This window comes from Anolis sagrei, chromosome 1 (genome assembly GCF_037176765.1).
Source record: "Anolis sagrei isolate rAnoSag1 chromosome 1, rAnoSag1.mat, whole genome shotgun sequence".
Classification (NCBI taxonomy): domain Eukaryota; kingdom Metazoa; phylum Chordata; class Lepidosauria; order Squamata; family Dactyloidae; genus Anolis; species Anolis sagrei.
Window position 1 is genome coordinate 88,665,327 of NC_090021.1, and position 16,462 is coordinate 88,681,788.

At 37.7% G+C, this 16,462-nt stretch overlaps 1 protein-coding gene across 1 annotated transcript in view; it reads left to right on the top strand.

Annotated features, from left to right (window-relative positions):
- MAN1A1 (mannosidase alpha class 1A member 1) overlaps positions 1 to 16,462 on the top strand; it is a 59,238-nt gene that overhangs the window by 14,373 nt on the left and 28,403 nt on the right. The window contains exons 2-4 of the mRNA XM_060753255.2: positions 667 to 763; positions 6,360 to 6,475; positions 15,295 to 15,375. Of these exons, the coding sequence (XP_060609238.2) occupies positions 667 to 763; positions 6,360 to 6,475; positions 15,295 to 15,375 (294 nt within the window). The remainder of the gene's footprint in view (positions 1 to 666; positions 764 to 6,359; positions 6,476 to 15,294; positions 15,376 to 16,462) is intronic.

The window sequence follows — 16,462 nt, forward strand, 5'->3', positions numbered from 1 at the left end:
GCTAGGAAATTTGAATATATCATATTTCAATGATGAAAATATGTCATTTCCATCTACCCTTAGAAGGCCTCTACCTATGACTTCCACAACTTGATAAAGTGTGTGGTCAAGCAATATTGTATACTATGCTATGGGTTTTAATAGAAATATCCTGTAAGCATAGAGTCTGTTTCCTTACACAACTTTCTTTTCATCTAAGCCAACCTGTTCAGATAGCTAGCTGGTTACAAAACTTACAACCTCTGCCAGCCTTTTGATTTACCTTCTATAACTTTTCAAACATAGGTTCCAAATGAATAAATATCTGAGCTTTACTGTGGTATCTTTAAGAGCCTATTATTTTAAAGAAAAAATCTTAATGGTATTAGTAGCCTTTTAATTAAGCATCATTATGAAAATTAATAGGTAAGTATTATAAATTCCTAACTAACAAGGGAATTGGATAAAAGCAGGCATATTATTATAAGTAAAAAATATACCACAACAGCAACATGCTGTTGTAATAATGTTTAATATTTAAATATTATTTCTTCAATATGATATGGATTTAATTAACCACTGAGTTAAACACATGGATCTTTGGTGCACAGTATATTTTCTGCTTGTATTTATCATACCGGTTTCCTGCTAAATCAACATTATAATCCTGCTTTCATTTCCCACCAGATGATGAAACACGCCTGGGATAATTATAAACATTACGCATGGGGATTAAATGAACTGAAACCCATATCAAAACAAGGACACTCAAGCAATTTATTTGGTAAGTAATATGTGCTTTTGTGCTTAGCGACATCAACTGATTTGCTGCTCTGAAGTAAGAGATTACATAGAAACATGTGTGCTCTTAACCAGATGTTATGGCTGTCTTTAAATGGTTGATTATTATTAGAAGAAGAAAATACTAAAACAGCATTACTTTGTCACAGTCTTGTCCTTCAGATACAGGAAATATCATGCCATAGCATTCAGTTCTATATTTCTATATCCATACATCCTTGAATCCCATGAGTGAATTAAAATAACAAATAAATGCTATAAAAACATGACAGGTTGAGTATTCTTTATCTTGAAATCCAAAATACCCCAAAATTGTTAATTTGAGTGACTAAAATAAACAACGTTGCTTTCTGTTAGTTCACAGTATACAAACTTGGATTCATGCACAATATTATTTAAAATACAGTGTATAACATTACCTTCAGGCTATGTGTATTAGGTGTTTTTGACACATAAATGATTTTCAGGTTTACAATTGGATCCAATCTCCAAGATATCTTATTATGCAATGCCAGATATTCCTAAATTCAAAACATTTCTTTTCTCAAGCTCTTTGGATAAAAGGCATCAGCCTTAACATGTTGAGGGTGAAATTCTCAAAAAGAAGGAAAGAGCAGACTGTGGAAACTATCAAGGTATCCCCCTTCTAACCTCCACTGGGAAAATCCTCACAATAATCCTTGCAAAACACGTTCTACGTGTCCCAGAAGACACTCTCCCAGAATCCCAGAATGGCTTCCGCCCCTCCAGAGAAACAGTGAACATGATCTTCACTGCACGATTGCTCCAACAAAAATACAGGGAACAAAACCAACCTCTGTACATGGCATTCATTGACTTTGCAAAGGCATTCGGCACAGTGAACCACAGTGCTCTCTGGACCATCCGCTGAAAAATGGGATGCCCTGACAAATTTGTAAACATCCTGCAGCTCCTCCATGATGATATGATGGCAATAGTCTTGGACAGCAATAGCTCTCAAAGTGACCCATTTAAGGTGGAATCAGGTGTCAAACAGGGATGTGTTATTGTCCCAACTTTATTTTCCATTTTCATCACTAAGTAAGGAATTCTTTCATGCTGGTAAACATATGGGTTCACCAGAATAAGAAAAAGATACACGGATGGGAAATACCTCCAAACTGGCACAAAAAGTGATGCACATTTGAGTTCTTTGGAGCTCTTTATTTGGCTGATAAGACTGTACTCTTCATAGAGTAAATTAACCAAAATGCTCTCTAACTTTTGCAGTTCAGGTCTGCTCCTTTATACAAGATCTAACAATGTTCAGTGTACAGGTAAATGATAGTTTCTCATAGAAACATTGATTTTATTGATAATTTATTGATAATTATTTAAATAACTTTATTTGTTGATATAGGTTTATAAAGAACAACAAAACTGTCTCCTTGCGCTGCTGAGTATCTTTTTTGTTCTTCATTTCTCTTTTACCTTTACAGTGGTAGAATCCTAATTGTTGTATTTCTCTCCTCCTTCATTCAACCAAAAATCCAAAGTAGAAATCTTCGCTTGGGTCACACATTCTTGTAAAGCTCTTTATAATCTAAGCCACTTCAGAGAAGAGACCCAAGCTGATACAGTGGTTAAAATATTGAACTCATTCATGATCATTAGATGACCATGGGCCACCTGCTTTGTCTCAGGGTTGCTGTAAGGAGTAAATGGAAAGGTTGAGCCACATATACTGTCATGAAGTATGGCCAAGGTGTGAATTTAGTACAGTAATAGAAATGTAATGAATGCATATCAAATGTAACTAACAAGTAGCCCTGTATCTATTGCACTGGGTGGAGTACTTCCCCTTAGTTTGAACTGTGTTCCTGTCTGCAGTGTGCCAGAGCTGCTCTTTCCTATTACTTGGATCTTTATTGTTCTTTGTTCAGTTGTATCACATCTAACCCAGTTAAAATAGAACAGTAAACAGTTTTTTTTATTTATAATGCTTTGAACTTCAACATTTGCATTCCACTCTGCCTCTCCCACGTCCCCAGGAGATGATTGTGGGTGCTTGTTGTTATTGTCATTGTTGTGTGCTTTTAAGTAGTTTCCAACTTATAGCAACCATATCATGAGGATGTCTTCAACAAGATTTGTTCAGAGATGGGTTGCATTTGCTTCCCTCTCTGACAGTGTATGACTTGCTCAAGGACACCAGTGTCCCGATTCAGACTTCAGCATCCTCACAGACGGTTGTTACAGTGGAAGCATTTAATTAGCTCTTCCAGACAAAGTAGGGTAGTAAATCAAGCATAGGTGCAGGAGACACACTTACCTGGAAGGCATTGTTTGCAAGAGAACACACAGGAGAAGTTAAAGCCAATCCAAAAGTTTGAGAGCCAAACAACATTATCAGCCACTCCAAGATTCCAGGAGTCACACAAGGTGGTTAGCAAGTCTCAAGTCTGGGTTTCAGGTATTGGAATCAGAGGCATGGGAAAACATGCCAACACTGAAGAGTGGTCAGTTATTTCCAGCATAGACCCTTTCTTAAACTGGTCCCTGACCTTGATTAAGAGAGTTTCTCCTTTTGTTTGAAAAGAAGCCTCAGTTAACATTTTTCTGTCTATCAAGACCGCGGGTTTGGGCTCAGCATTGTCATCTGACTGTACTAGCTGGTCTAATCACGACAATGTCTCGTTAATCTCAGATAAGTCCTAACTGTGTGTGTTGAATTTGCCATTTCACAGGATGAATATCATTTTTATCTGGCCTTGTGCCAGGACACTTTGTGGACTTCTATGGCCAAGCAGGGATTTGAACTCCGATCTCCAGATTTATAGTCCAATATTCAAACCACTACAACAGACTGTCTTTCATGACTGCATTTACCAACCACAACCATAAGATTTGAAGCTATATTATTACTATTAACCATAGATAATCTTGGCCATAGTTTATTTGCATTCACATATAATGGTTAATGTCTTCAGAGCATGCTCAATCTTCACTGGGTTGGAGTATGTGGGAGTATTTGTGTATGCCTCTGCCTGTCTTCCTCTTTTATTTTGTCTGTTTCTGCCAGCTGATTTTCTTCCCCGAAATCTTGGGGAAATGTGAAGGGAAGAGGAATTTGGTATGTAATGGAGAAGAGGCATCAATCAGAAAAGGATTAGATTGGGAATATAGGATGAGTGGGAGGGAGTGCTAAGTAAGTGAGCAGGAGATGGGATAAAGTAGGACAACTGAAACATTTATTTTTAAAAGCTCAGATTTTTAAAATTTAAATTGATTTTTTAAAAAGCTGTATATCTCTGTTCTGTTTAATGTGTTGTCAAAGGCTTTAATGGCTGGAATCATTGGATTGCTGTAAGTTTTTTAGGCTGTTTGGCAATATTCCAGAAGCATTTTCTCCTGCCGTTTCACCTGCATCTGTGGCAGGCATCCTCAGAGGTTATGAGGTCTGTTGGAAAATAGGAAAATGGGTTTATATATCTGTGGAATGTCCAGAGTGGGAGAAAGAACTCTTTTCTGTTTGCGGCAGGTGTGAATGTTTCAATTGGCCACCTTGATTAGCATTTAATGGCCTAGCAGTTCTCAAAGTGTGGCTTTTTACTGCCTGGGGGCATCCTTTGTTGTGAGGTGATTAACTGTCCCAGATTGTTTCTGTTCTGTTTGTTTGCTTTTAGAGACAATTAAGAAATGGGATCCTTTACTATGTGAATTGTCCTACTGGAATTGTAAACTGACATTTCGTATTTATAACTTGTGCTGATTTAATATTATAAAACTATTTTAAATCCAATAACACTTCCTTCTGGAAGCTTAATTAGTGCCAAGATTTATTGGTAAATCAAATAACTTTATCATATTTGTGCTCTGCTCATTTTAAATTAGATTAACCTATTTTGCCCTGTAAATGATGCTGTCAAATAAGTATGCTTGTATCTTAAAGGACCTGCCTCCATTTGTTTCATATTACTCAGAAGAATTATGATGTAAGATGTATGTGAATGACCAAAATGGAGACAGATGGTATTTGTCTTCACAAGATATCTAATATATAAATTGTTAAACATCTGTGAAGTTCCACTTAGAGATGCATTTTTCTAGTTCCCACTCATTGACTGAAACAGCAAGTAATTTCATCCACTACAGAAAAAGAAATAGTGGTTTTATTTGATTTGACAAAATGCTACCTTATAGTCAGAACAAACACAGAGACCAACATGATGCATACTTATTAGTAAGTCAGTAGGAGCCATTTCCTTGTGAGTGTACATTGGATAGTACCATCCAGCAAGCTTAGAGAATAAAATTATTTTATTCTCTATAATAAATTATGTCTGATCTTACTGGAATAGGAACATTTTATGCATGGTATTTGCTGAATATGGACAAAGTTCAGCCCTTCCTTCCTTCTGTTATTAAAGATGTAGACCACATTTCCTGTAGGTAAGTGTTGGGCTTGTTTTGCAATGAACATTCAGTGACTGAGAACTTACCCACTTCAGTTAGTCACAGTTCAGTTTATTGTGGATAGAGAGAAAACAGTGTGTTTTACATAGGACATGCCTGAAATGTTCAGTATTTCTGCTTTTATAATTAATTAAACATAAAGGCCATTTATGTTCATTAATGTGCATTTGCTTCAGTATTTCCATATAATTTCTATGCATTCCAATAGGATGCATTCTAGGTAGATTATGCTTTCATAAAAGCACATTTCTATTCTTCTAGGCCTACTAAAAGCTTACATTGCAGGCAAAGTATTTGTGTATGAAAATTCAATATTGTACAGGACTACAACAGTTACCTCATTAATAGATAGTACACTTTCAGTCATAAGGATTGTGCTACTAAGGGAACACTTAAGCTTGAATTAGTAAGGATGAACAAAGTGAATCAGAGTTCAAATACTGAGCCCTTAAAATCGTTGATACAATCCACTTCCTTGTCATTCTAGATACAAAATCATAGCGGTACACTAACATTTAAAATAAATTAACATTACAGCTCAGACATTAGAGAATAAAACTGAACTAGAATTTAAAATCTAGCATGAATAACTTAAGTAGAGCATAGTGTGAACTGATGTAAGATAGATATGAAAGGGAACTGCAAGGGGATGAGAGTAAAGGATGTAGTTTATATGAGCAACTAATGTTCTAAACCAGGTCTGCACAACTCAGCAGTAGTAAAAGGCCAAAATTAAAATAGATTAAACTTCTTTAGGCTACTCCTCTCCTCCTTCCATGCTCAAACTTGATTGGCTGCAACTCCGCACATGCCCACCAGTTCGTCCCGCACCTCTCCCTCCCCCCTCCCAGGATAAGGAGACGTGACTAGAACCTTTGCTCCCTTCTACTGTGAGGATTATATGACGCAGTGGCATCCTCTTCATGTCACCAAAAATCCTTGTGGGAAGGGGCCCACGTTGTGCAGCTGTGCTCTAAACTGTACACTCACTGCTCTTTTATGAAAATTACTTCAGCTACCATCTGGAATTAGAATTACTCTTCATTATATGGATAGAAATGTATAAAAGTCGTTTCACTAGAAACTCATGACACCAACTAGTGAAGAATTACATCAGTAATGGTTTTCATGACTATTTTCAGGTAATATTCAAGGAGCAACAATTGTTGATGCCTTGGACACACTATATATCATGGAAATGAAAGATGAATTTAAAGAAGCCAAAGAATGGGTGGAGAAAAATCTTGATTTCAATGTGGTGAGTATTGCTCTTTTGGACCTTCTATATGACTATGATCTAAGTTTTAAGCTTTTTCATGAGGAAGAACAGACATGTTTTCTGCCAATTAAATGATTGATATTTCATGTACAGTGATACTAACGAGCAACCCAACGTATGAGTTTTTCGAGATACAAGTGGTCATCTGGTTTGTTTTTCCCTTCAATATATGAGCGTAGATCTGACTTACGAACCCAGAAAAGCAAGGGACAGGGCTCATTGCAAAGGCCCACTCCCTCTCCCCCACCACCAGGCCACCCTGGGAAGTGGCCCCATGACCCAGGATGGGTTTTCACCATGGCCGCCATCTTTAAAGCAGGAAGGACTCTGGCTTCACAATAGCAACCCTCCCTTTCAGCTCTTCCGCATGGGGCGCAGAGTGGGAAAATTAGTCCCTCCGGCTCCACAGAGAGAGAGAGAGCCACCCCAGGCATGGGAGGGGAGGGGGCTCTTTAACTTGCTGTGTCCAGGCCAACTTTCTTAGGTATCTGAGGGCAGGGACCGTGACCCAGCTGGATGCCCCCTTCCCCGAGGGCCCCTTGGGACTATAAAGGTGTCATGGGTGCTCTGCAGAGGGTTACCCTCACCAAGGCAGTGATACATTTTGTCCTGTAAGACGGAAAGAGGCAGTGGAGAAGGAGGCAGCCTCAGCAGGAAGATAGCATGGGGGGGGGGGGAATCTATCTGCGTTGGTTGTACAGCAGCCAGAAGGCAAGCCGTCAGCTGTGGCCCAGGCTGGTGCAGTCCACTAGTTGGGAAAATGTGCCTGCTGGATGCATTCTCTCCCCTGGCTCTTCCTCCTCTGTCTGGATAAACTTTAGGTTCCCTTCCTGTGTCTTTCTCTTTGCCAGCCTACCAGGAGCAACTCTTCCAGCAGATCCCAATAAAAGCATGTCAGTGGGATAGATTGAGAGGGAAGAGTATAGGTTGAAGGGAAGCCTGGGGATGTCTTTCTGTTTTGTGTTCCTCTTTTCTTGCTCCTCAGTGTCTCCTTTAAAGTTGACTTTTCTTTGGTTATTGTTCCATGTGAGTGTGTTGGTTTTGCTTTACTGTTACACAGGCCAATAAACATTTTGTTGCCTCAAATGTGCTTCCTTGCTGCAGTGGCTAGATGAAACCAAGCACTTACCTATCTCTGAACATTTTTCCTTACCAATGTTCATAATAGTGTAATGTTTTGAATATGATCTGACTATTTAAATAAAGGTTAGCGTTTCTAACATCAGAAATAGAAGTAGTCTCTGTTTAAGTGGATCTTTTTACTGATGGAATTCATGATGTGTATTTTAAAACACATAACAAAAATGGGGGGAGGGCAGAATGGAAAATTTCACTTTGAGATAAGAGTGATTTGAGTTAAGAGCTCGGTCACAGAACAAATTAAACTCCTAACTCTAGGTGTCACTTTATATGTGTTTTTCTACTCTTCATATGAAGAGAATACTCAACTGAATTCTGCACTACCCAACACAAAAATGCACATCTACATCCCATTTTTTCACGAGTACCTGTTCAGAGTGGCAATTTTTAGGAACTGAAACAATATAAGAATTGTCTCAGATTTTGAGATAAGTGTGGATATAAAGTTGAAAAGTTGTGATCAGTTCCCACCAAGGCAAAAAACAATTAGTTGTTTAAAGTTGCAGAGTTTTTTCTTGCTGAAGTTTCAAATTAGATTTACTACCATCTTTGTCAGCTCATAACAACTAATTGCAGGAAATCCTTTGATGTAGAATTACAACGGTGTCACCTCTCTTCAATCTGTTTCCTGCATAATGTTTCATGGAAACAAATCTTTCTGCAAAGATTGTTTGTAATGTCACTGTGGAATTAGAATTTAGAATTATCTAAACTTTGTCCCAAAGTCTGTATGTGTCTAATACTGAGATCTTACACACATCTTCTCAGAAACAATTCCCTGAATTCTGTGTGATTCAAATTCACAAAAATACCTTTTGGATTTCTGCCAAAGTTTAAGTCTTGGCTGCTTAATGTGATATTATCCAAGGGAACATCCAAAGAACTAATCTCTAATTTTAATCCATCTATGTAAATGTTCTTTATATGTATCCTGTGCTTTATCATGGAATCTCAGACCTGCATACAAGAAAGACAATTAAGAACAGTTGCAGATTAAAAGACTACATTATTTAAACAAGGTATAGATATTAAACATAGCAACATTTAACCCCCTCTCCCCTTTAAAAACAGTTCAAACCATGTACATGTATGGTTTATATTAAAATAAAATAGTTCCTGAAGACTTTAATTAAAAAAACACATTTTGTCTTGATACCAGATGGAAAACTAACATTATCACTGTTGTGGACTTCAGATGAATTCCACTGAAACTTGAGAAGGTTGTCTCCCATTTCATATTGTAATGCATTTAGTTTTTGCAAATACTTGTAAGGTATCATTATAGCAATCCCACGAATAGCATAAGCAATTCGAGGTACAGCATTCATTTTCATTATGTTTACTCTGTCCCACAGACTCATCTGTAAGCCTACACATCTCTATCAATCATACACAATATCTTTTTTCAACTTACTTAAGATTACACTTTTGAGATAAGTACCTAGGGATAATTATACACAAATAAATAATTTAATTTGGACAACATTAGAATGGCGAAGCTTTACATACCCTAGAGTCTGCCTTGTTTCCCTCTGGCAGTATATCTGACTTGGACCATTTAATTGAACACCCAGATATTTTATCAAAATTATTAACAGGGATCAATTACTGGGGCTTTAGAATTGCAATAGTCTAATCAGAAAGCTACCAGTACATGGACTATTGTGGCTAAATCATCCTCATCCAAGAAAGGTCTAAGCTGGCACATGAGTCAGAGCTGGTGTCAAGCATTCTGTGCCATGGAGTTCACTCGGTTCTGCAGTGACACATTCCATCTAGAGTTCTCCCAAGCTGCACTTCTGGTTCTTCAAGGAGAGTTCAGACTCATTCAGAGCAAGTTGCTTATACTAATAACACTATAATAACCCACCCTATCTCCTCGAGGGGACTCAAGGTAGTTCCCAACTTATCAATTCCCCAGGCGTGAGAAGCAACAATCCACAGAGCCTCCATCTTATTGAAACTCACCTTCAATTTACTGATGATAATCCAGGCCATTAGAGCATCCAGGCTCTACTCCAGCACCTGCACAGGCCCAGCTGACTCCAACAATTGAAATTTCTCATGGCACCCAGCCCCATAACTCCTAACGATTCAGTGGGTTCCCATGGCTGAACATGGATTCAAACCCTTATATCCAGAGTTGTAGTCCAATATTCAAACCACTACATCAAAATGACTCATCCCGCTCCTCAGCCATTGACTGTATCCACTACCAACTAACTAATATCAACTGTCATTCACTTGCCTTATTCAAATCCCTTCCTATCACCATGCACTCTTAACATTCCATTCACTTCCCTCTCATCAACTCCTTACCTGATTGCCTATATTATTCAATATATATCAAAACCAAATGATCTTAATATAAAATATTTTGTACAAAGTCTGTGACATCACGCCAATCAAGTCAAGCATTTTGTCCACTTTGTCAATCCACAGTAACTGAGACTGATCCCAAAAAACTTGACCACACAGAACACTTATGAGAAAATACAAGCAATTTTCTCCTTGAAGTGCCTGGCAAATGTATCACAGGAGGCAACTGAAAGCTACACTGCTGTTTTCTCTTAATCTGATCTCAACAGATTCCTCACAACATGGAATAACGCTACTAGACTACATGTTGAGATATAGTAATGAATGCATTGTATGACTGTTTGAAAACTCACTGTCACATAATAGGCACAACTGAGTTTTTGTTTACTGTATCTTCTATTACCTATGCGACTTGCATTTTAGCCATTGACTAGCCCATTTGATTGCCTGTATGTCTTCTGTATATCAAGTTGAATTATGTGTTTCACAACAGTGGATTGGATACCTAGGAGCAATTGCCTTAATGGCAATCTCCATCCCATTGTTCTATAATGGCAGCATTAAGACAACTTAATTGCAAGTTGCTAAGCCTACATTATACCCATTGAGTCATTGAATTTATTTAATTTTTGACTTACTGGTATGTAGTTGATTCAGTGGGTCCATACTAGTTGGGAATAGCAATTGGGTTTAGCCCAAAATGTTTAAATGTCTTGCTTGTGGAGAAGAGCAAGCCACAGACCACTTACTGCAATTCAGCCTGAGCCCTGCCACATGCACAATGGAGAACCTTCTTAGAGCGACACCAGAGGCACTCAGAGTGGCCAGCTTCTGGTCAAATGAATTTTAGCAGAATGCCAAGTTTTTAACTTTATGGTTTTTTTAATACATTATAACTGTACTCTCAGTTTGCTTCTGATACGATAAAAAAACCTTAGGTTTTGGTTCTTTATGCATTGTTCTCTGATTTACTGAGGAAACACCATGAGGGTTAACAACAACAACAACACCGCCATGAGTCGCCCTTATGGGCTGAGAATGGCGGTTAATAAGTGCATCAAATAAATAAATCAAATAAATAAATAATTTCTAGACCACTGTCTTTCCCCAGAGGGACGTATTACCATTGTGTTCTGTTTTAAGCTTCCCAAAATGTGTATCGGGTCTGAATAGTGTAATGGAAGAGTAGTTGTAGAGCAGTGGTTCTCAACCTGGGGTCCCCAGATGTTTTTGGCCTTCAACTCCCAGAAATCCTAACAGCTGGTAAACTGGCTGGGATTTCTGGGAGTTGTAGGCCAAAAACATCTGGGGACCCAAGGTTGAGAACCACTGTTGTAGAGGGAGACTGCATTATCTCTCACAGTTATCATGCTATGGCTTTAGAATATGCCTCTTGTTTCAGATACTTGAATTGATCTCTTGCATGTGTCAAGGCAACAAAATTTGGATATCATCAACTCATTAAATCTGAGCAGTGGTCATCCACTGGCAGAGTAAGGTTCAGCAGAAGCTAATTCCCCCTCCTAGTCTAAGCCCTAATGGATTCCCAGCCCTGAAGGGCTGGGATATTGAGTAGTGACAGTTTTCTGGCAACAATGGGGAGAGAAGAAGAAAAATCTGTTGTGATTACCAGTCAAATATTTGATTTAACCCTCATAGTTTTAGGCCCAATAAATATTGACATTCATGAACATTAAACAGTCCCCAAGTGATAGAAGGGAATTGATGAGAAGAAGTATTTCTAAATTAGCTTAAGAAGTAGAATTTGGCAACCTTAAAATACTTTCATTAAGGGTATTATATGAAAACATTGTCATTCTGTAATGTACTTTTATTAGTGATAACTACTTGAGCAAGTTATTTAAAAGAATGTATACCTCCAGAGCAGGGCTGGTTTTGTGGGCCCCAAGGATCAAAACAATGGGGGGGGGAGGGGTGTTGTTGTTGTTGTCCTCAAATGCTGTCTAGGAGGCAGCATAGGCATTTTTGCCACTCCCTCCTCAGAGTCATTTTAGATTTAGGATAATCTTTTTTTCTAAAAACAGAAAGGTTACAGGAAGTGACTTCTGTTCTCTTTTTTGTTGCCAAGAAAGGCTTATTCTGGAATAAATGGTCCCATTGAGGCTTGAAACATAGCAGTGATACTTCCATACCCCATAGGAGACTTTTGAGGACAAAACGTCTGTATTTTTGTTCTGTTTAGTTTGGGATGCCACTGTACAAGGTCTCCTGAATAGGCCATTCCTGTGCTGTGGCCTGCATACTGGTAGATAGGCATAATTTTCCACTTGTGATCTAGTTTGCATTTTAATTATCAAATTATTTTTGTGTACACCATATATCCCATTTCAAATTTTGCACATGATCATCAGATTAAAAGAAATACATTTTGTAGACATGCACAAATTTAACTTTGCTTCAAAGCCTCTTCCAACTGTTTACAAAAAAAGACCAGTTTATTTCTTTAGTTTATTGAAATGGCTTTGGTGATTGAAAAAAAGTCTAAAATATTCCCAAGTGAGGAAATAGATGAATGCTGTCAAGCCAAGAATGCCAGTAGTCAGTCTGGGTCTGACTATGATGGGAAGCTTGCAGATGAAAGAAGTTTGGGAGCACAATAAACTTACACCTGAAAATTCCTTGTTTTCCCTTTTCCCTACCCAGTACACTTTTTTGTGTGTGCAGATTGTAAACCTGCAAGCACAAATTATTTGGTTTCTTCTAGCATGTAAGCAATTCCAAAAGCCTGCAGGGAATCAATTCTTTACATAAATAAAGCAAATTGTCATTACTCATGCCTGGCACAACATACAACTGGCTGATGGACACAAGTGAGACTTGTGAAAAGGAGGCTCCAGCTAATGCTGTCTAAACTGAAGGGAAAGATCCTGATCCAAACTGGGTTTATCAATTCATGAGTGTAAATGACTATCCTCTTCTCTTCCCCCTTCTAGTATGGCTATTCTATATTTGTATTTAATAATTAAAATATTTATTTTGTGCATTATACCTGAGTTTACATACAAAAAAATAAAAATGAAATGTTTGATATTATTTAAAACAGTATAATTGATTTAAAGACTAAAAGCACATTAAACCACTCAGAATAGGACAATTTAAAAGCAGTTAAAACAATTTCAAACTATTTGCATGTGCAAATTTGGGTGAAAGCAATCATGTTCCAAAAGCTTTAGTAAGCAACCATGTTATTATTTCTTAGTGCCAGAATTACAGCATTTTTGGCACAGTATAATCCACAGTAGACAAGGCCCTTCCATGTCCTCCCACTGCATATTTTCCCAACTGTTGAGCCTCAACGCGATGCATACCTCAGTCAGATGTATATCAGGAAAGGTGCTCTGCTGGTTATACTGAAATCTTCTCATTCTAGATCCGCCGCCTCTCCAACATTTTCCTTAATTCATACAGAGGTAATTGTTGGTAATGAAAATAAGAATTCTTCATGGTACAATCCTTCTTAAAATTGGTGGCTCCATTGCATTTTTAGCTCCTTTTTATTATGTGGCATATTGATTTGCAGCTTTTTGTCATATATTTCATGCTTTACCTTGGACTTCTGTAGATCTTTATAATGGTTCAGAAGTTACCTGACAGGAGAAAGAACTTTTAAACATATTCTGGTACATCATTAATAATAATCCTCTTATAATGAATTCTAATACAGTTTTCATTAAACTCCCCATTCCTCCTCCACCACTCCATTCACCTGTGTGATGCAGATTGGCTTCCTGGATGTCAGGGTAAAGACTTTTCAGCTGTTCTCCAAATCTCTCTCATCCACATGCTTTCCCAGGCTGGTGCTAGCTTGCCATAATGAGCTTAAGGATAACTATCCTATTAAAGACAGGGCTTTCAAATCTATACTGAATACAATCTCTTGCTCCATTTGTTCCACATGCATCAGTGGATTGTATAACATACTCTGCAAGAGTTGTGATTTGAGCAGTTGTTAGTTTCAGCACATCTAGTAGAAGCTTATTTGGGGCTGATATTTTTAAATGATAGAATATTCAGATGGTTTCATATCTGAGTAATTCATTGCTCATTTAGTGTATGATAAGGCACAGTGTTCATTTTCACAAAATCCCTTTGCATTTTTCTCTCCACATTAAAGCTAACTTTGCCTTTTGGAAGGATCAGTATTCTGTCTAGTAAAAACAGCTTTTTGCTTTGAAGCATCTGAACATTGCTAAATCGGAAAGTAATTTAAGGGTCAGTTTGCCAATGTGAACATTGTGTGTGGTGTGTGTGTGTGTGTTAAAAATGAGGTGTTGATAAAGAAAAAAGGCTGTTTCCTGCAGAACCCATATTGGAACTTATTCCACAGTTCCCAGGTTCTTCCAGGAAAAGCCATTCCCGTGGCTGCAATCCTCATCAAGGTGTTGTTTTCAATAGAATGAGGGGAATGGTGAAGGATCTGGACACCAAGCCTCATGTCCAACTGTTCAAAGACATGTATTTTTATTTTGAAGAAAGGACAATAAAAGGGAGAAATGCTAATGATCTTAAAATATCTGAAATACTGTCAGTCAGAAGATGGAGTATATTTGTTTCATGTTACCAAGTGCAGGACTAGAAGCAAGGGGGCAAACTGAAGAGCCCAAATCTTACTAGCTTCCAAATGAAGATAGCGTTCCCCAGCAGTGGTGGGGCTGAAACTGCCTTGCAGGAGATATGTTCTCATTTACAGAGAGCATTTAAACAAAACATTTGGTCACCATATCTTGGGAATGCTGTAGCTGCATCCTGCATTGCAGAATTTGCATTGGGCAAAAGGTTGGATGAAATTATTTCCAATATCATATCAACAGGCTGATGGAATTTATGATATATGGTTTGATTTTATGACATATTTCAACACAACACTAAAATGAGCCCTCCACAGTCCCACTGAGATTTATTTATGGAAGAACCTGTGTAATCAATTAATACTTTTAAAGTTTAAAATGCATACTAATCACATAAATTCAATTTGGATTACCTTGTATATCTTTGGGATTGGTGCCATTCAGCATTAACTGCTGTCTGGCCTTCCTGGTTTACACTAATTGCTCTTTGTTGTTTTCTAATAAATTTTGTACTCCTGATAGAAAAGAATTCAAAATAGAATGGAAAGGAAGAATTCAAAGTAACTAGATTACTTTCTTTGATACATACCACATTTCCAACCATGATTACAAAACTGAAATATAGTATTTTTATGTTAGAGCTATACAAGAAAGCTATACAAAGATGTATTATGAACCTATTATTGACATTTGGTTAACATTTTCATGTTGAAAATTAACTTGAAACCCTTAATGTATTTGTATTTCTAGAATGCAGAAGTCTCTGTTTTTGAAGTGAACATTCGTTTTGTTGGTGGGCTGCTTTCAGCATATTATCTTTCTGGAGAAGAGGTAAGATCATACATAGTGAACTAACATTGCTGCAGAGGTACAGACTAAAGTCCAAAGTTCTGTGTGTAGACTGGAAAACAGCCAATAATATGTCCTTGACAGACTGGTTGGAAAAATACTGCTGCTCATAGCAGTTACTAGAGTTATATAATTTGGAAGAGATTACCTGTAAATCTGCTTTTCAGGGAAGAAGATGTGTTCCCAGTTTATATCTGCTTAGGAAAACAAACAAAAATCTGAAATCCACAACATAAGAAGTTAGCATAGGACATTGGATAAGTTCCTAGTGTTGGGTCCAACACTCAAAGGGTAGCACAACCATAGATTAACTGAATATGATAATAATTCTTCATGATGAACATTCAGAACATGCAGTATAACCTTCCCAGTTAAGTGAGAACCTTGCTTAATAATATAGTAGTTTCCCATCTGCTGATAGATTTAATTGATTTTTTTTTAAACTAGAATAGGAACATTAAAACATCATCTGGCAGCCTGTGCCTTGGAAGAGCTTCTGGGAATAGGTTGAACCACATGCTTTTTCTGAATATGTAAATCTACTTCCAAGGATTGTTGTTCTGAGTTGTTACATTCTACTCTTACAGGTGTTTGTGCTCAGTTACTTTTATCAGAGTCTGTGGGTCTGCATAATTCCTTCCCTTTCATGAAAATTCCCACCACTTGATTTTGATGTAGCAGCTGATAAATGCTTGCCATAAATTGGGGAATGTGAAGGCATTCTTAAGCTCTGCTGAGTTTACATTCAATCTTATTCTGATAAGGGGGGAAACTGGGGGAAGAGGATTTATAGTCTCTTGGGGCTCCTCCACACAGCCCTATAACCCAGAATCTCAAGGCAAAAAATCTCACAATATCTCCTTTGAACTGGATTATCTACATCCACACTGAGATAATGTAGGATTTTCTACCTTGATATTTCAGGGCTGTGTGGAAGGGTCCTTGATCTTCTCTTAGGGCCCTTCCACACAGCCCTATATCCCAGAATATCAAGGCAGTAAATCCCACAATATCCACTTTGAACTGGGTTATCTGAGTCCACACTCAGATAATGTGGGATTTTCTGCCA